General features: G+C 41.0%; 1 protein-coding gene across 2 annotated transcripts in view; it reads right to left on the bottom strand.

Moving 5' to 3' along the window:
• Positions 1-546: 546 nt before the first annotated feature.
• Positions 547-21,042, bottom strand: part of TP53BP2 (tumor protein p53 binding protein 2) — a 51,797-nt gene continuing 31,301 nt past the window's right edge. For both annotated transcript variants that reach the window (XM_083856367.1, XM_083856368.1), the window contains exons 6-18: positions 18,558-18,732; positions 16,997-17,178; positions 16,462-16,626; positions 15,775-16,012; positions 13,977-14,105; positions 13,437-13,573; positions 12,228-12,708; positions 11,077-11,858; positions 9,090-9,227; positions 8,395-8,528; positions 7,200-7,366; positions 4,023-4,222; positions 547-1,341 (exon numbers count right to left, since the gene is read on the bottom strand). In XM_083856367.1, coding sequence (XP_083712493.1) covers positions 1,300-1,341; positions 4,023-4,222; positions 7,200-7,366; positions 8,395-8,528; positions 9,090-9,227; positions 11,077-11,858; positions 12,228-12,708; positions 13,437-13,573; positions 13,977-14,105; positions 15,775-16,012; positions 16,462-16,626; positions 16,997-17,178; positions 18,558-18,732 — 2,970 coding nt within the window. In that variant the 3' untranslated portion in view covers positions 547-1,299. The remainder of the gene's footprint in view (positions 1,342-4,022; positions 4,223-7,199; positions 7,367-8,394; positions 8,529-9,089; positions 9,228-11,076; positions 11,859-12,227; positions 12,709-13,436; positions 13,574-13,976; positions 14,106-15,774; positions 16,013-16,461; positions 16,627-16,996; positions 17,179-18,557; positions 18,733-21,042) is intronic.

Here is a 21,042-nt window from a genome sequence, read left to right on the forward strand (position 1 = left end):
CTGTTGAAATCAGAGGCTGTGACCATGAGCCAATTGCTGCTGCCTTTAGTTTACCACCTGAGGAATTGTGTCCACCCTACAAACTATTTCCTCCTTATGGGCACCTTTTCAGAAAGCAGTAGAACTTACCTAGTGGGAAAACATGAGCCTGCAGGGTCAGGCACTTTGTAAATACCCTTAAGGAATTATTTCCTCCTCTGTTAAATACTGTCCAGTATCAAATTATTGCCAAATAGAGAGATGGAAAGGATAGCTCTATAGGAAAGGCTTTATTTGGAAAATACTTGTACCAAGTTGTTTTTTGTTGGTTTTTTTTTTTTTTTTTTTTTTTTTTTTTTTTTTTCTTCCTTAAGTATGTTAACCTTAAAAGCTAAGGGACAAAGTGCAACTAATAGATTCAGCTCAATTTTAAATGCAGAAAAACTACCTTCAATAGATGGGGGAGGAGGGGTTCAGTTTAATACAGTTAGTGCAATATAGAACAGCAGTGTCTTCTACTGGTAACATTTCTAATAAAAATCACTATTAAAATAAAGGAATTAAAGCTTAAGAGAAGACAAAAGTTTAATGGTAAACAAGTGGAATAAAAACAAGTAAGTTGTCAAGTACTACAGAAAGTTTCTACACTTAGTCTTCAAAGTACAAAATACAATAAATACATGAGGCTCTTGTAAAAAGAGGAATCTAAAACTACATTTCTGTTACAGCACATGATAGTTTGAATACATAAGTTCTAAGATGCTACAGGTTTTTTAAAAGTTATTGCTTAATGGACTGGTCATGTAGTTGTCACTCTTCAGATGCACTTCAGGTTTTTTAGCTTCTTTTGAATAACTTTCTGCTTCCAGCAATAAGCAGTTGGGTGCTGTGCACACACTTTAATTTTTCCCATCTGGAAAAAGCCTCGGGATAAATTTGGACAAAACCAAGTTGTCTGTTTCATGATGATTCCTTCAATGGCAAATTCAAAAGGTCCTTGTATTGAATGCAGAAAAAAAAGTGAAACTCTCTTCTGCCATGTTGGAAAAACTCCGGGTGGGTACTTGAACATAATGGCTTGATTTGACCACAGGCAGCAGAATTTCATTTGCTTGTAAGCATTATTTCATCTTGTACAATGCCCTCATCCATTTGCTAATGCATCAATCCTTCATTTGTTTTCAAAGCACATTTTTCGTAGCTTTCAAATTACATTGTCATTGAAATAAGTCTCATGATACTGGAACCAACACAAAACGGACCTTTTTTTTCGTAAGTTATCCATGATTAGTACTTCAAGAATCTGGCTTCTGTACTATTTCATGCCAAGCTTCTTTGTCTAGGTTTAATCCTTGGATACAGCTGAAGGTAAAACAGAAATGAGGTTTAAATTGTTAGTACTTTAAAAGGTTACTTTTTTAAAAAGAAAAAGTAAAGGAACAAAAAAAAAAACAAAACCCTCTTTGGTGCTACAATTCTAATGTAATCCATAGTAGCAAAAGCGCGGTTATAAAAAACACCCAGAGCACTGACAAATGTGAATTTAACAATCTTAAGCAAGCTTAAAAAAATCAGTACAAAAGGAAGGTATTGAACAGCACATAACTTTCAGCTTTGAGTACTTTCAGCTACCCAGATGGGTGGGCCAGGAAAAGCACGTGGCTTTGTAAGTCAAGAGACTTCAGTGTTCAGGGAACTGTGGGATCATTCTCTGTTTTATAAATGGGACCAGAGAGAGATTGAAGTCTGGTTTGCTTTCTCTCACCTATCAGCTTTTATGGCAGTATAGCTTTGGGCAAGCTGGAAACATCTCTCTGCAGAAGGACCACGGAAGTGGAGGGTGGGAGGCCAGTTCCATGAATGACCTGCCCAGCAGGAAATTGGCCCCTGGGCCCTGCGCTGCTCACACATCCCAGCTGCATACACAGGGGTGCAGGGGACAAGTGACAGGACACAGCTTGGGACAGCACTCAGAAGGGACAAGATGCCTGGGAAGCTGCTGGCTCCCACTTGGAAGGGCTTAGGGAACAGCTGCTGTTCTGAAAAGCATGGCCACTGGCATGTGAGAATAGGAGGGTGCACTTCATACAGCTAGGAGAGATGAATTCTCCATGCTCTAAATGGCAGGACATGTCCACATCATAGTTTTGCCCATCTAAAGTTCTCCTTAAAGCTGCCCCCTTCTCTCTTTAACCAGACTCTGGCTTTCTTCCTTTCTCAGTGACTGAGACAAGGCCAACAACTTCACCACAAGGCCTGTCTCAGCCCGCTGTGATTTCACCACTCTTAGAGATGAAGTCAGTCAGTTACAGTATCCCAACACCTGACAGTGTTCAAAAGACTCCCTTTGACAGTATTATCTTATTAGCTTAGGGAGCTAGGGAGTCACTAAGTAGGGTGTAGCTCTGATACAGATAATTTAATTCTTGTTTTTATTCAGTACAGCTGACTGCAATAGAATAAAGCAACTATGATAAAAACCCCAATATATTAATCTACCAAATGTTTTCCTCTTTGGTGAACATCACAGACTAGAATTCAGCTGCTATACCAAGAGGCCAGTAATTGCCTTGTAGAAGCACCACAGGATATTTCAGTGGCAGCACTAGAACAGCTGAACGGACGCAGGATTGTCAAAGTCAGTAAATATTGTGTAGTTTTCCCCTAAGATTCTGTTGGAATTGTGTTGTGCTTACAAGGGTAAATTTTGATCCCCAGTTTAAGCTGTGCTGCCTTGTACTTTTTTTTTTTTTTGTAGAAGCACAGATGTTCTTTATGTTCTTACACACCTGTGCTCAGGCTCAAAGCCCAAGCACTACATGCACAATTCACCCCATGGCAGCCAAAAACCAAAAAATGCCATTTTAACCTTACTGTGCCGGGCTGATGGCTGCTCTCAATTTAGAGATTTTTACTTTGGAGAGGAAAAAACTGAGCAGGAGTACTATGCTAGGGAGGATTTTACAGTACATGGTGTGTAGGCCTGACCTGGAAATGATACAGACATGAAAACTGATTTTGCATTAGATAGAGTCGCTCTGCAAAATCCAACCAGTTTAAGAGTAAGGATTATCTGCATGAGGAAGGAGGTTCAGCCTCTTTCAAGCATCATACATCAATCAGCTAAAACTCACAGGGGTTAATCTTGGAGAAGCTCTTATCTCCAGCACCAGGGCAGCTAGAATTGTAGAAAAAAGCTTAATGGAATTTTTATGTATGTGTCCATCTGCCATAATTTTCTAGCAACTCAGCTATGAGGAGAAATACAGGGACATAATTGAAAGTATCTTATTTGTACACAGTTGTTTTAAATAAAAGGCAATACAAAAGGTGATGAGAGAAGGAGAGGCCATTCATGCAACGCTTTAGACATATGGTTAAATGTTACTTAAGAACCATAGGAGAAAACAAAGATCTGCCTTTACTGAGCAATGTAATCTGTTTTCCAGCACTAGAAAAAAAAAGATAAACAGTGCAAAATCTAGGTTATCTCCTTGGATCAAAAGGGGCCCTGTGTACACAGGGAAGGACTCATGACTCACTCTCCATGGAAGTTTCAGTTCTGGAGGCCCTTTGTACCAGTACATCACATTTTGAGACAGGGAAAACTACCTTTGTTCTCCAACAATCATAGAATATCCTGAGTTGGAAGGGATTCCCCAAGGAATCATTAAGTCCAACTCCTGGCCCTATACAGGACAGCCCCAAAATCACCCCATGTGCTTGAGAACATGCTCAAGAAAATCTTATTCACATGTCATGTTTGAATAAAAGGGGTTTTCTTTCTCTAAGATGGTGGGACAAGGTTGGTATTAGGGCCCACTGTGCATAACAGGGCGGTGATACATGTTACTTTTTTATGCACCCATTAATCTGTGTTAAGTACCTTAAACAGAGGGTGTTCACCCACTAAATAAAGATAGAGAATGTCTACTCCTTCCTCTTGACTCTTAAAGCTGCACCTCAATGCAAGAGACCCAATGAGAAAACAACCCACATGCTGGGGTGGGGTATTTTTGGCTCTGGCAGCAGGCAGGACTCACCCCCAGCAGGTTTCGGGGCACGTAGCCTTCCTTGTCATTGAGCCGTGCCCACCACCACTCGATCTCCTCCTCGTCCTCGCGCCGCAGGATGGTCATGCAGTCCCCTTCCTTCATGGATAGCTCGTCCTCGTTCTGAGCCTCGTAATCCCACAGCCCGTAAATCACTCCTTTGTTCATGATCCCCATCTTCTCCTGCACTCCTGCAACATTGAAAACACACAGCAGCTCTACTGAGAAGAGAATATAGAAATAAAAACGACAACAGAAGGGAAGACTCCTTTGATCTTACTGGAAGACAGTGCTGGAAAAAACCCCCAAAATCCCTACCTACTTGGCACCTTATTGCCTACTGAAGAGTTGGCCCTGGAAGAAGTGGCTTTGTGAAGCTACTTACAGCAGAGAGATTCCTTCCTTAAACATGCTCAAAAAATACAAAGCAAATGGGGAGAGCAGTACTGATTGATAAAAGGTTGTATTTTTGTGTTCACGCTTTCTAGACCTAAGTGATGAACAAGAAGCACTTTCTATACTCTGAGTGCAATAGTAATCTCTTTCTGTCACAGGGAGATAGCAATACCTGCTTGGGTTGACCACCATTGTCATTTAATGCTTGTGGTGTCATTTGCCATCTGGGTCATTTTATTTCAGAACTTTAAAGCAAGTTGCATCTCAGATCTGTACCTGAATGATTTGCCTGGTACTCTGCAGCTGCTTTTGGTTATCTCAGCAGCTCTTAATATCCAACACTTTTTTTTTTCTTGTTTTAAACACTGCCTTCAGAAATACAATTCTGTTAAATTATTTCTGGACCAAGGTGTTTTGGAGTACACACATATGTCCTGCAGGGTTACTTGCTCATTTTACAGCTGTAACCAGAGATGATCCTCTTCTTTCTGTACACATTCCTCAACCTCTAAGCAGAAAACTGTAAAAGGTATCTTAGTTTGTACACCAATTGATTTTCTCTTAGGTAATTATTTTTAAATACTGAATTCTATTGGCGGGTTTTTTTGGTTGGTTTTTATATTTTCAGGAGCAGAGAGTACACTGCACAGCGCCACAAAACTTGTCCCTTCCCATCACATACCTATTTACCACCTACATGTGCTAAAGGAAGCACCTGCTCAAATCAAGTTCTCTACTTCTGTACACCAGCTCAGCACATAACATTAAATTACTTCCAGTGCCTGATAAGCTCTGCTCAGAGAAGCTCTTCCCTTGCTTTGCATTTGGTGTTATTAGAGGTTTGGCCAAAGCTGTGCTCTGCACCCCCTGGAAGGGAAGATTGAGCACCAAGCCTCAAAGCAGACAAAGAAGATTCACACAAGGCATGTGGTGTCCCAAAGGGGTGTTAATAGTCACACCTATTGCCTCACCTTGTTGTGGGGCAAACAGGCAGCACAGGGATTGCATTTAAGAAAGTGAAAATTTCCATACTTAAGCAGCATCAGACCTGTCATTTAATCAATGCTAAAGGATGATTGGTTTTATTTAAACCTACCTGTACCTCTTACTTGACACTGGACATGATTTGCAACAAAAAAGATTAGATGTATCAATTAATTACACCAGGGTTTATTAGTTTAATAATGAGTTGAGAGGGACAGGTTTTAGTGCAGTTCTGGAAACAGATGCACATTCCCAAACTTCTTTTACAGAAGCAGTTTTAGGCAGGGAATAATTTCTTACATTAACTACCGGCAACCAGAACCAGTCCTAGCAATAGGATTAATTTCTGATGGAACAATACGGAACTTCAATAGATGAACAGCCAACACCATCAAGAGAGTCTCAGTCTGGAAAAACTGGCAATAGGCCAAAACCTGACAATCCTTTCAGGATCCATCAAAAAGTATCTCATAACACAAAAGGATCCCAAACTCAACAAAAAACAGAGTATCAAGTGAAATCACCAGATGGCAGGCCATAAAAAACCCCACAAGCAAAAAGAATGTATTTCTTCATGCTGTATATAACGAGACCACGGACCTTCTTTCCCCAGGATCTCATGGGCAGTTTACCTGAATTTAGGAATTAGACAAATTCCAGAAAGAAATCCCTCAAGAGCTGTTCAATGCAAATATACCATCTCTTAATTAACCTCTGAATTAAAACCAGCTTAAAATATTAGACAAGTATTTTTTTTTATCTAGTCCTACAATCCTCCTTGGGTATTTGGTGTTGATGACCTCCCTTGGAGTCCGGATGCAAAACCAAATGGGATTTTGCTTAGCCTACGAATTTTGATGCCAGTTAAAAAGGCTTCCTCCCTTTATAGAGAAAACTACACATTTGGCACCAAAGACACAGCTTTCAAGCTTAGTGAGGACAGCTGGACGGACTGTTTTGAAATCTCCTGACTGAGCAGCTTAGAGAAACTCAGCTCTTGCCTGCACCACAAAAGCAGAAAAGCAGTTTTACAGCTTTTTCGGCTGTTTTACATTGCTGTTACTCTAACCTCTTGCAGAGAGATGACACACCAGCTGGTACGTGCCTAGGGGACATGAGCTACATACAAAACAGAGAAAAGAAATTTAAAACCTCATTACACACAAAACATACAGTAAAGTAATGTAAAACCTCATTGACTAATACTCATCACACCCTAGGGGGAATTAGTTTTCTCCATTCAAAGATTGTATCACTGTAGTCTTACTATTTGAATAAAGTCTAAATTTAATATGGGATTTCTTTTTAAATGCAAGTAAAGAAATACACCAGGAAGGAAAAGTCAAATTCACTGCTTACTAACATCCATCAAGGCAGGAATTTGGCAATACCTTTCCTGGTTCTAAGGTGCCCATTAGGAAATACTCCTCATTTCAAGACACCAGCTAACAGCTATGAGCTGCCTACTGACATATCCATACCACTTTTGTTTTCACTTAGAAGTTGCTCTTACGTGGCAAGATTCACCTAATTGATGTATCTGTCAACACACATGCTTCACTCAAAGCTTTTAATGTAGGGAAACCTTTTGTAACTCAGATCTCCACCACAGGGTGACTATTATGAAGTTGATGTTGATGGAACTCGTTCTGTGACAGGAAGCCAGCCAAAACCTCTCTTCCCAAGAGGAGCCTGTGACACAGGGACCTCACCTGAGTGTGCAGCTTACCCCTCCTCATGCCCAAATGAACAGAGAGATGGCAGAGAGGCCCAGGGGGTGACACTCACCATACAAGAACTGGGAGCACTGCGTGTAGCCTTCCTCCATCTCCTCGCACTTGTCAGCGGCCGTCTGCATGTCACTGTAGGTCATGGCAAAGACAGCTGCCCCCGACTCCACCAGGAACTTGCACACCTGCACGTTATTGCAGGATGCTGCACAGTGCAGAGGGGTCCTGCAAGGCAAGGACACAAGGATGGCACTTCACTCCCACAGCTCATGGAGCACTCAGAGCCCTGGGAAAGGGCATCCATGCCTGCAGGAGCTCAGGCAGTCAGCCCTGCCCTGCTGAGGCCTTCCCAGGACAGCACCTCACCCAGCATGCCACGAGCAATCCCTTTCCACAGGTTACAGGAGCTACTGAGAGCTGCTTGAGCCCTAAAGCTAAGTGTCCATACAGATCTCCAGTTAGTCTACCTTTCTATAATCTATTAACATTTTAGGAACACTCATTAAGGAACAAAAAATTAAAAAATTAATCAATATTAAAAACCCACTCAGAAATCTTTCTGACATCATGTCTCTTACAATATAGATAATTACATCAAGATGTGACTTTGTGACAAGTGCATGTAATTGTGATAACCCCTCAGGCTGAGGGAGCACAAGCACCTTTATTTAGTTTTAGGCCTCAAGCACTTCTGTTATAGGCAGAAATAGCAGTAAAATCACTACCCCCTGCGGCAGCCTTCCACAAATAATCTCCCTAGCTATTTGTAAAAAGGATTTGTAATACATTATCAGCTGCAAGCCTAGTTTGAAGGTTGTGGTTTTCCACTTTGTTTCTGTTTCAAGTTGCCTGATAATTGGACAAAGAACTGGGCAGAGTTTGCAGGGCTAAATACTGCCAAGAGCACAGGTAAGTTATAGGTTATCTCACATAGGATATTGGGAATTTCAGCATAAGGCTCATTATAAGCTGTCTTCAATTGCCTCAAAGAAACAGAGTAATTTCCTGACAACTGTGTTCATCTCTACAAATTTTTTTCACACACGGAATATTGCTATTACGTCCCTATTTTCCCATCTGCCCAGTGCCACATAATGCCTCACAGAGAACTGCAGTTACACTGCTTTGGAAAGAAAACTCATTGCCAGCTCCACAGGAGCAAAGCAAGGGACATTGTGAGGGACCTGCAGCAGCTCCCAAGTCCTGATTCTTGTGGAGAACATCCATAAGGAGCCATTTAATGAAAGCCTTACCATCCATCGCTGTCTGCAGCGTTCACATTCACCCCAAACTGCACCAGGAACTTCACGATCTCCGTGTGCCCGGCACACACAGCATTGTGCAGAGCAGTAATTCCTTCATCATTGGGCATGCTAGGATCTTCCACCTGGCCAGCCAGAAAGGAACAAATCACATTCAGGTGAAACTCTCTGGAATAAATACCTCTTCTCATACAAAGATCAGTTGCCTTATTGTGAAATATGAATTTGTGACGTATTTCTAGGAAGGACATAAGAAGACTACAACCACTACCAATTTTACAGCAAGACTCATATTTAAGCTTGCAATCTCCCTTTAACAGTGTGGTTCAGAGAAACAGGATCTTGATGACTTACTAAAAATACTTTTAACATACTTCTGATATATGTCTAGTTTAACTGTGGGCAAAGGTCACATGGATTCAAATTACCCGATAACGTGCCAGACAGGGAATGAAACACTACGTAAAAAATGCGAAAAAGGTGTCCTGCAGATTTATAGTCTTGATGCTAAAAATCAACTGTGGATTTAATACACCTAAAATCAGCCTTCAAGTATGATCACTTAGAACCTGTTAGGATTTATCTCCTCAAAAACAGTTCTAGGTTCTGCACTAGTCCAGAAAAGCTATGACTTCCCAGTTTCAACCAGGATTGAAACTCCTTGTCTTGCAAATTAGCATTTGTACCTCATAAATTATTCTCTGCACAAGGTCAAACTCCCCCTCCAAAGATGAATCCAGAAGCAATGCCAAGGGATTGAATTTCACTCTCATTCCATGTCCAATCCTTTCAGAGCCAGTCTTACGCAAGTTTGTCCTCTTCCCCTGTGAAAAGGTAACACAAGTTACACGCACTTTTTACCTGGAAAGAAGATGAATTCAAAACTGCTTATTTGGGAATGACAGCAGAGATCATCAACTAGAAAAGTGTTTAATAAGAAATTTGTAGTATTTTTTACCAATCCCCAAACACATTATGAATATATTAGGTTAAGCATGTTACGAAAGATCTCTGCCTTTATCTCCGGACAAGGTTGTTATTCAACTCTCACACAGAAATTACTTTGATCAAACATCACAAAGTAGTGAAACTACCAAAGATCAGGAAAAGATGAATTTTTTTCTTGTTGTTCGGACAATCCTACCATTAACTCTCATAGCTGTTAGACAAACCAAGCAGCACACTCCACAAAGTACGCTACTTTAAATACTGATGCAAACTTCCTAACGTTTTTGTAAGTATAGCAGAGGTTAGCAGGAGCAAACAGTGATAGAAAATGGTTTTGGAAAAATATAGAACCAAGTGTAGAATTGCTTTAGATGCTCCCATTGATACTGTAAACCAAGGATTTCTATAGCTGAGCTTGTATCCATTCCTTTAGGGAACTCGCTTGCATTAGCTCAGCACTGGCCCAGCTGCTGGGCAGCAGCAATAAGACTATTCACGAGGGTATGTAAATTTCTGACAGATGTCCAGCAAAGATGAATAGAACTGACTCATATTCTGCAAGAGCAGGCATGTGGAGATAAGATATATAAGCAGAGATTCCCATAAAATATTCTTCTGCCTGTAGATCTGTACATAATATCAAAAGTAGGGACTTTTTCAAGAGTGAGTCTGGCAGAACAACCCACGGATTTAAATATGAAATCAAGAAGTTGGGCTGGTTTCTTCTCATCATTGCAGAATTATTACAAAACCAAGCAGAAATGAGTTCTCACAATTCAGGAAATCCTACCACTCATGTTTCCTTTTAAAATGGAACAAGAACAAAATCTTTATAGCATGAACACATGAAATGTCTACTCCAGGCACAAATTACAAAGTTAAAAAGCACATTTAAACCTTTTAACTCCTGTGCACTGAAGTGATAGAGGAAAAAACCACTTATGTATTGGGTTATCAAAACTGTTATCAAAACCCTACTCTTGATAGGTTTTTAAAGGAAGTCTTTGAGAAACCAAAAACATTAAGCATTTTTCTTCTACAACAGTGAGATAACATCATACCACACACAAATACCAACTTGCAAAATAAAATGGTACAAATGCTGCCTCTTCCCAGCCCCAAGAGATTCCATTTTGATGCAACTTGGGAGTAGACTGATGTTAAATCGGATTTCAAATTCAGGAAACATTCAGTAGATGTACGAACAGCTGATGTCTACAAATGAGTTTTTAAGGTAGAAACTAAAGAAGTCTGTTCCTCCCTATTTTTCAAGCAAGACACTTTCAGACAAACAAATGCAAGCCAGGATTAAGAAAATTAGTCCCCGGCTCATATTAGCAACAGTGAGAAATGGTTGTGAAATCTGTATCTGTACCTCAAAGAAAAAAAAAAGGCAGCTTTAATTTTTCTTAAAAAGGAAGTAAAATCTGCATGTAGGCAGATTTCTGTAAGGAACGTTCTTTACAGCTCTGTGGAGTTTTACTATTTGTGTATTCTGTTTGAAACTTTTCATTATGCCATTAATTCTAGGGACAAGAGACTTTTCATTACTGTTATACAGTCTGGAGATAAGAGCATCTCACAAATAGAACAGATACCCACAGAGACTTCCAGACTGTGTGTTCTCCCACATCTGCCTGAGCTCTACAACACAATGCACAGGGTTTATGGCAGCACTTGAGATGATTTATTCACAGGGTACCCCAGTTGTAAGCTAATACTTACAGGAGGCAAGGAAAACTGTCCAGTAACTTCAGGGGGCCTCATATTGAATGAGTCCTCTCCCAAACTCTCTGGCTCCCCTGATGGATAAGGAGGTGGTGGGTATGGAGGATACTCTTCCATGTACACCTCCAGTGGCAGGGGAGCTTCTAGGTTTGGTTCTTCTGGTCTGGGCTGTGAGAGTTCATCACTGTCTGATACAGCTTCAGGTACAGTGTCCAAAGGCATGGGGGGAAGAGCAGCTTCACTCTGCTCTGCTACTGTGCTTTCTGTCTCCTCAGCAATAGCTGGTTCTGGCATGGAAGCAGCTGTTTCTTTTTCTGATTCTGTGCTTAGATAAGGATTTGGGATTTCCACTGGGCTTTCAGGAGCGGCAGCTGATGCCGTCTGTTTGGAGGGATGCGATGGAGCCGAGATAGTCTCCATTGCAGCCAGAGTGGTCCTCTGATACAGCAGCTTCTGGATGTTGGGGCCATTAGGGCCCTCGGGCTCAGTAATGGAGCTGCGTTTCTTCAGCGGCCTGGGGGCATTGGAGAGCTTTTTCCGCAGCGCTTCCAGGTCGGCGTCGCTCTGGTTGCGGTAGGGGTTGGACAGGAAAGGCAGCAGCTTGGTGGGGCTCAGGGGACGGGGTATCCGCTCTGTCTCGTGGTTCTCATGGGCAGAGGCTGCTGTTTCCATCTCAGGCTCTGGACTGCCTGGCTTGCCCTGGAGGTTGGAGTAGATGTTCTCTGTCTGTGGCAGCTGATTCTGTACCCCAGCTCCTGCCATCACGGGCTTGCCATACACTGTGGAGCAGTTCAGAGAGGGGTGGGGGGAAACACATTTGAATATTTGATCAACAAGAAAATAACAACAAAAGAAAGGTGAAGCAGGTTGTGTATTCTTTATATTGGGCAAAGAAGCAGAATACAAAAAACCGAACAGAACTAATCTAGTAACTAGATCTACCATTAGCTATCTTGCAAACCCAAGACACACATTCTGCACTTATTGTAAATACTCTTACACAGCACGGAAGATCTACCTAAGATTCTTACCGTTGCCCTCACCCACTTAATTCCCTGGAAGAACAGCTTCATACCCACAGACCAGGTGGAAAGAACATCTGTCTGAGACTTATCAGACAGGAGAGAGGGAGAGAGCCAGGTGCTTACCACTTGGGAAGTGTGGTCCTCTGGTCTGCGCCCTCGTCAAAGCGCTCTGCACTGCCTGCTGGAAGTTCTTCCCAGGAGTCTGCTGCTGGGTGTACATGCTGTAAATGGAACTTGCAGCCACAGTCTGAGGCTTTCGAAATGGTGGCAGTGAAGTCTCTTTGGATGGCTGAGGAGTAAAAGGTCTCACAGCTGCTGCTGGGGGATTCTCCTGTTTAGAGGAAGGAAGAATTTGATCCTGGCTAGAGGAAGAACCTGCAGGAGGTACTGAAATTCTTTGCTGTGAAGGATGAGAAGGCTGCTGTGCCACTGGTTTTTGCTTGTTCCCCATAGCCGCAATAGCCAAAGGCAGCTTCTGCAGGTTTCCATCCAGCTTTGTATCAGCAGGTTGCAGGTGAGTGGCTTGACCAAAGTAAGGCAAGTTTATCTGTTTTGGTTTAGTGGGGACAGGTGGTGGCACCTTGGTTACATTTTTATTGGTTGTCTGAAAGACAAAAAAATTTCATTAGGATCGAACAGTAAAACATGATTTAGGAGTTCTGCTATGAAGGACCAAAGAACCTCTGAGTATGACACAGTATCTTACATCTACTACTACTGTAATAAGGTTTGTAACATCATTGGAAACAAGAAGAAACTGAAACATTTTGTCATCATTGATGTTTGTAAATACTTTGAGCCTATTCTTTTTAATTCTTTCTGTAACAGCTATGTTTAAAACAGGAGGAATGGCAAGGCACAGTAATTTCTCTAGAGATATCAGACACTCAGCTGGCAAGAGGCTGCCCTCCAACAAAGCACTCATCATCTCCAGTTGTAGGCTAGTTCGCCCGTACCTGATCAAACTGCACCCTCATGCCAAAATTAAGATGGGAAGTTTTACTGCTGTCAAACATCTATAGGACACTGTTGCATTAAAGAGTGAAATAAGTATGGCAGATGATTTTGAAAAAAACTCAAACATGCAAATATCTCTTTGGGGGAAAAAATACACACTCCTACAAGTAACACAGCCATAGATTCTCACCACAGTGACTGCAGTGAATGATTTGAAGTTACCAATTACCATCAAACACCTAAGAGACTCTTTCTCAGAAGCAGTCCTTTCAAAACTGACCCCAGAACTTCTCAAAGCTGTCTGCCAGCCACATCCATTAGAAGAGCTGTAAGGGGTAAGCCCTGGCAGACGGGAAGCAGCAGCTCCCTGCATACCTGTGCCTCCCGCAGGAGATCCTCACTGCTCTGGTTCTTCCTCAGCGTGCCCAGGCCAGCAGACTGCTCCACTGAGTCAAACATGGAGAACGGGCGCACCTTCTTCTCCTTGTCTCGCAGAAAAGTTTCTCCTTCGGCTGTTGTTGAAGAGAGAGGAGACAACTTTCAAGAGGGGTGGCAATTGTAGGGGTCAGAGTCCTGCTCTGGGCAATATTTACCACAGTGTATGCAGGGGATGCTTTTTGCATCCATCCTACCTCTGTACTAAGGGCCCCTGGGCCTGTCAAATGCTGTATTATGCAAATTCAACAGGGGCATGTAAGAAGGAATTAGGATCTACTTCACCACCTGAAGTGAGCTGTGGGCTTAGTTTCTTTCTTAAAAACCCTGCAATACCATAGCAAACCAATGGCAATGTTCTTTGATATATTTTTTGTGCTTTTAAATGAATACTCAATTATTTACTGAAGCATTTAGAAGAGAGGTATCATCAACTAGATCCTCCAAATTTTAAAATTAGCCAAGCACACAAGAACATACCTTGTCCTTCACTTGTCACAATTCCTTTTCCTGAAGTCAAGGCTGATCCTTGATTAATATGATTGTCTGTATTTGAACTACTCCAGTCAGGGGCAGATGGGGAAGGTTTTGCATTGGGGACCACAGAACCTAGGAGAGAATAAGTGGATAGATTAAGCTAAAATAGTAGTTTTTATTGACTTATTACAAATAGGGAAGCTTTTTGTCTTTAAGAGTCAGGTCTACCTAATGTAAAAGTATCACATAGAGGTTAACTGCTATAAAACCTATCATTAGAGATTTTCATTTGTTTGTTTTAAAACAAGAATACCAATAAAGTTCAAGAACAGCTACCAAAAGCAGCAGCAAAACTCTTTGTCATAGCACACATCTGCACTTAAAGCATTCAAAAAAGAAATTTCTCTTTGGTTTATTAAGGTTTATTATTTAACAGTGGCTTATTTCCAGTTAGTAGGAAACTCTCTTTGAGTATCCGTGCTAAGTTAAAAGTGATACAATGTTAAGTATAAAAAAGATATATTGTGCAAAGAAAAACACCATGCTTTAAAGTATAGACAGAGCCTGCCAGGGGTATCTAAAACAGGAGAAAATTCATCTGTGTGTTTAATGTACTTATGAAGTCTGCATTAAAGCTGATCTTCACCTTCACTGGAGTAGACATCCAGATCTGCAAAAACCACTAAGAAAATGCTTGCAATCTCCTATAAAGTACTTCACCAGATTCTCTCTACTAAATTCTAAATAACCTAAGTAATGTTAAATGCAAACAGTAATAATAAGCAGCAGCAGAAAGTTTCATTCTGACAAAAGTACCAAAAACTCTCTCTAGGAAAGCAGTCCTGTCCAAATGTTATAAAATAAGAAGGGATATTTTAGTTCACCACACATTCCTCTAGCAAAAATTCAAGTTTTGTGTGGTCTAGAGTTTAAATTCCTCTCCAGTAGTTATAGAATCAGCAAACCAAATAAAAAGAAACAATCCTCCATTCTCCAACAGGGCAAGAGACACTTGGAAGTGCTTTTGTGCAATGGTTATTTTAGTATCTGCCAGAATTGGAGATGAAGGAAGGGAGATAGAAAAGAAACAGAACTATTCTACAAGCTCAGTCTCCATTTCTTGCTTTTGGGGAGACCAGTGTTTCTCATCTCTCCCAGGATAGTACAGAAGAGATATTTACAACTCTCAAAACGTTTCTTTAGAGTTCTCTTACCGAACTGAACTGTCTCTCATAGGAGAAAGCCACAGAGAGAAGCCAACAAATATCCATAAACTCTCCAAGTAGGAGGCCAAACCTCACTCATCAGCAAGTCAGTAACTTTACTGCTATTTCTGTGCTACAAGCAACTGCCTCCTTTGTCAAATCTGTCATATTGGTTAATTCTTTACATGGGTCATTTCCAAAATGCACAATCAGAAAACTTGGCATTGCCAGTTTTTAAATCCAGGCACCAGGTTACCAGGTATGTACTAAAATTGCCTCTAGAAACTCAAACACACTGTTGAATAGTTTTTAGGAGACCTTTAAAATAAATAATTACTTTATAGAAAAACCCTCATATACTCCACACTGTATAACAACTCAAAGTACTCACTAATAGATTTTCTTAATTTTTAACATTGAATCATAGACTCTCAGTGCTTATAAAATATATTCATTGGTGCAGGAAAAATCTCAAGTAGCAAGACTGACATCTCAAACAATGCTGTGCTTTAAAAAAACCCAAAACATCAAAACAGAGCTGTTAGGTAAGAAAACAAAACACGTCTGGACAAGGAATATTAATTGTAAGCTATTACCTGCGGGAGCTTTAGCTTGTGAACTGTTTCCACCTCTCATATTGGGCAACGTTTGTGTTTTCAGTGGCCCATCAGGTACCTGCAAAGCTTGTGTCCCATCTGAAAATGCTGGCTTCACCAAAAGCTCAGGTCTGGAAGCAATACGTGGCATAGTAGAGGACTGGATATAAGGACCTACTGCTGCCACTCGACTTGGAGCAGAAGCCACTGGCTGTGGTAAATTCCCATCTGAAGAAACCTTGGGGAAAAACATAAAGAAGAAGAAAATTTAAAGAATCTTATTCTGCAGTATTCATTCATGGACTTTGAAACAGAAGTCAAAAAGGACAAAACAAGTAGCAAGTGATACTCTAATATCCAAAGTGCTTCTTTTGATAAAGCTCTGAGAATTATAAAGTTGAGGTAGTAATAACAAAAAAAAAAAAAAAAAAAAAAACCAAAAAAAAAAAAAAAAAAAAACCTAAAATAAAATTTATGACAGCATAAGACTTCCTGTCTGTAAAGAGTAAGTAGGTTAACACTAATGTACCCTGAAAAGGACTTTAATAATACAAGACTTCCACTACATATGGATAAAGACAACAAGTCTAGCATCTCAACAGCCTTACCCTCAAGCAAGTTTTTACTTCAGGCTATACAGACAAGACACAGAATTAATGTTTTAGTTAATAAATAGCCCACACTTACTGGTACATTCTCTTTCTGTTGCAGAGCTGCCTTTTTCTTCCAGAGCCGCTCTCGCAGCTCATTAACACGCTTATCCATGACTGCCACCTCCAAGTTGCGCTTGTTCAAACACTCCCTCTGTTGCTGCAGCTTGGCATTCTGCTCCTGGTTCAGTTTGTTCCTCAACTGAATAAATTCACAAAGCAGTGGGGGAGGAGGGGAAACAACCAAAATAAAAACAAATTCACTTTCAGGATCGAGGACAGGAAACTGTTAGAAAGAGAAAAGCTTTCTAAAAGTCAAGTCATGTTTTCCCTCCAGAGAAAACTTTGGTTAGTCTCCAAATTTTGCAGAAAGGAAAGGTACAGGCAGCGTGTGCTCCTTCCTCTCTTTTACCTTGAATCCAGCACAACTAACCCTCCATCCTCAGCACACAGGCTGTCACACAGCCCTGGCAGGAACAGGGCCAACAGGATTTCTTTCCAACAAGGTAAGAAACAACCCAACCAACTTTCAGCCCAGAAGATGTGAAGGTCACAGGCTGGCCTCCCATTACCTGCAGCTCCTTGTAGAGGCGGTCGAGCTCAGCTACAGCCGACTGGTTGTCGTGGTAACCATCAATCCGGCCGTTCTTCAGCATCTCCAGTTGCCTGGTGAGCTCCTCCACTTTGGACACGGCCAGCACCAGCTCGCGCTGCTTTTGCTGGAACAGGCTGTTCATCTGTTCAATCTCCTCCACTGCAAAGAAGGGCAGAGCACAATAGCTGCCCTGAGAAACAGCCCAGCGTGGGCTGCTTCCAAGGCAGCACTTAAGGAGACAGAGAGCGCCCTTGCCAGCCCCCAGAGCAGGGCTGCTCAGGCAAACCCACTGCCCTGTCACACCAGCTCTTCCTCTGAGCTCTGGCAAATGCACCCTCACTAGAATGGTTATGGAAATTTGGGCTACTTAGAGCACGGACAGGGAGGGAAAGAGAACTTTTTTTCTTGGTTTTTTTTTTTTAACTTTCTGAAGTATGGACACAAACAAAACCACAAAGCCAGACTGAATTCAATCTGGAGAAACCTAAATTCAGTGAATGCTGAATTCAGCAGGAAGACACACACTAAACCACAAGGCATATTTATGATACTTAGAACTCTGAATTTAGGTCATAAGAACTCAGTGACAAAACACCCAAGCTGTCATATTAAACAAAAGCTCAGAGGGCTTTTTAGGGTCTATTACAAACATCTGTCATCAGCTGCTCCCACTGCTGAAACTGTTCTATTGTAGAATGAAGTTTAAGGAATCAGTAAGAATTCAAGCAAGTACTAAAATCAGACCTGCTGGGGATGGTGCACGAAAACAGATTCACATGCTCCAGGATCCTGTATTATTCTACCATCCTTCCACACCTTAAAACTTTTGTTTATTTTGTGCAACAGAACCCAAACAGAAAAGGGATTCTCTGACAGAAAAACACTTTTGCTTCATCTGCCAACCAAAATGCTTCCTACTAAAATAACATACTCATGTTTTCAGTTAAGTCAAGCTGCAACTAAGAAATTCTGCACAATAAAGAGGATGACAAGGTAGGCAGAAGAATAAATATTTATTTCAGACTTTGTTTTATCAACATGCTGAGCTACAAGCACATAACCTATATAGCAAGTGAGACCTCAGTCAGATTCACATAATTAAAAAGGAAATATGCAGCAAATTTGGCCATTAGTTACCTCTTGCATAAAAGGTAAGTTGGGTACCAGTCTAAGCTTTGTTATAGACCAAGAAAACAACACTCTAAATGTTGTAGGGTATTGACATCAAGGATGGAAAAAGTTACTGTGGTGCACAAAGGTATCCAAGTAAGGAAAAATCTACACTATAATTAAAGAGCAGACATGCTAGGCTCAAAATACAGGGTGCTCCTACAGGATGTTTTAAAATATAGTAAGAAAATATATTTCGTTCTAGGTCTGTCATGAGTTTTCTTGGTAAATACAAGATGTGAAATTGTTAAGATGAGCATTTCCTGGAATCCTGTAAATAACTCCAATGAAATTACCAGAAATGTTTGACTTCCAAGAATCATGTTTCATGAAAAATCTGAGGCTACCTTCCCCAAGCAGTAACTCACCTAATTTCCCATTGCTGAGTCTTTTTTGCTCCACATGACCTTTCAGTGCTCTCACTTTCTTAAGTTTGGCTTCTTGATTCTCAGCAATTTCCTTTAATCGCTTCAGTTTTTCCTGTTCAGCAGCTTGCTGCTGCTGCCGCTGATCTTGCTGCTTCAGGAATTTCAGGCGCTGTTCCTGCAGTCAAGGCAAAGATTTTGAAGTCTAAGAAAAGTTTTAGCATTCATGTTCCAAGACACTTGCTAATTTGATTTCATCACTACTTGGCTCTTGAGTTGCAAGAGCTAAGGACTATTTCCTCTCCACCTTTTCCACGCTGCTTGTACTTCATATATCTCTATCACATGTCTCATTTTAAACAATTAAGTCATGCTGGAGAATATTAGACATTCTTTATGTAGAAAGTATTCCATAAATTATTGCTATTTTCCATTACTATCTGTACTTTTACTAGTTCTGCTAAAACTTCCTTGAGATGGAGGATGGCTGCATACCAAACCTCTGAAAACATACTGGTCTCCTGATAATGATCACCACTATCACCACACAGATAATTCAAGACACAGGAAAACCTTTACAGTGACCTGACCCTCATAAACAACAGATATCACCTTAGTGGAGAGGATCCTTTCCCCTTTCCAAGAGAATAAAATAATGTGTTACCAGTTTCTATATAAACGTCTAGTTTAGACCTAGAAGAAACTGTGAGACCACTGGATCATCTACAAAGAACTCCTCTAAATCACTGGCCATTATACATGGCTTCCAGCTCTGGAGATAACAGGTTGCCTCAGGGGAGTAGAAATAGTAAGACTTTCCCAAGCATCCACTAAAATCCAAGACTACCACTGCTTACCAACATTAGAACTCCACACTTCCTCCAAAAAAACCAAACCCACAAAAGAAAAAAAAATCACCAGTCACATTTATAAAACAGGGATTCTTGTGCACTTGGAATAAAAAAGGCAGAGCAAAAAAGCGAGCTTGCCTTCTGGAGAAAACCAGGACCAGGCAGCACCCTCAGTGCATGCACTACTTTAGAGTCACTCCCACACAGGAAAATGTCACCAAAAAAAAAAATATTACCGCTTGTGTCTAAAAAGAAAGTGCATTTTTCCTCCTTCAGAATCTATTTTTAATATTGCATCTGATTTCAGAAGGCAGAAAAGAGGTAATGGAAAGTCACTCTGAAGAGGCACCTAGGAAAGCAGGTTTGTTCCAGGGAGGCATTGAAATGAAAAATCCTACCAGTGGGACAACCACAGGGTGACTTTTCTTCAAACTACAGGCAGCAGACACCTACCCCATGGGTAGCTATCCAGAATCAAATGCCTAATTTTTTTTATTTTTTTTAGATCTTGTACAACTCCATTTACAGTAAAAATAGCTTTCCTGTTTCCTGTGACTACAGTGTTATTTATAAGACCAGGGTGTATTGCCATCACCTGGAAGTGAAGCAGAAGCTGTGAAAGTTTAGGCTTCTCATATATGAACATCTCAGCTTGAACTCTAAGAGGCCAAAATTCTTTGGCCAATTAAACAAGGCAGTATGGTTTTTAATTGTGCTGCACCATTTCAGATGAAACCTCTTATCACTTGGCTGAATGACCCATTCCCTGCACCATAGCTGCACCTGTCCTTACCACAAAGCAGAGAAAGTTTTATTGGCCATTTTGACAGGCCATAATACCACTTAGCAGGTGCTGCAGAACCATCTGAAAGCCATAGCTGGAAGCATTTCCCTGAGATACAATTATTGAGGGCCAAGGGAACTGAACAAGGTACTAAACATACAGACACACATAGTTGATCTCAAAGGGAGAGGAAGATAGGGTGTGTGACACAGGGAAAGTACTGAGAGCAGATCCTCAGAGCAGCCTTCTGTCCCAGCAAAGAACATTCTAAAATGCATGGGAACACGCACCCAGACAGATGAGCTCTCTTCAGGACAGGCTCACATTTAGCAATTCTCTGCCAAAAGCAGCGTTTTCTGCTGCATTTTCAAGAGTAAATGTGTACCAATAACACTCCAACAAAACATGAACTCTGTGTCACCATTCTGCAGATGCATTCAGAATATTTTTCCCCCTACACAATTCAGAAGCACCCTGTGTGCTTCCATTAGCTTTTCTGTTATTGTTCTGCAAGCATTTTATAAATCACAGTCCTAGGTTACTTTTATCACATACAAGACATCTCTTCCAGCCAGCTGCTTCAGAAAACCGGGCACGCTGAACTCTTATCAGGAGAAGGCAAGATAGCATGACAGGACAGCAGAGACAAAAGCATTGTTCGGTGATCAAACTGGTAAATTGCTGGTCACCACATGGAGCACAAATAGAGGTGACAGAGCCACCAGGATGAATGACAACATATTAATGTTATGTGCTCTATCCTTTTAGTAAGCTAAATGGTCACTTTTATCACTGGCATTATTTATGTTTCACAACTGGATATTTGCATACATTGACTTTCAAATCTAAAAAC

The sequence above is a fragment of the Zosterops lateralis genome (genome assembly GCF_965231275.1).
Source record: "Zosterops lateralis genome assembly, chromosome: 3".
In the NCBI taxonomy this organism is placed as follows: domain Eukaryota; kingdom Metazoa; phylum Chordata; class Aves; order Passeriformes; family Zosteropidae; genus Zosterops; species Zosterops lateralis.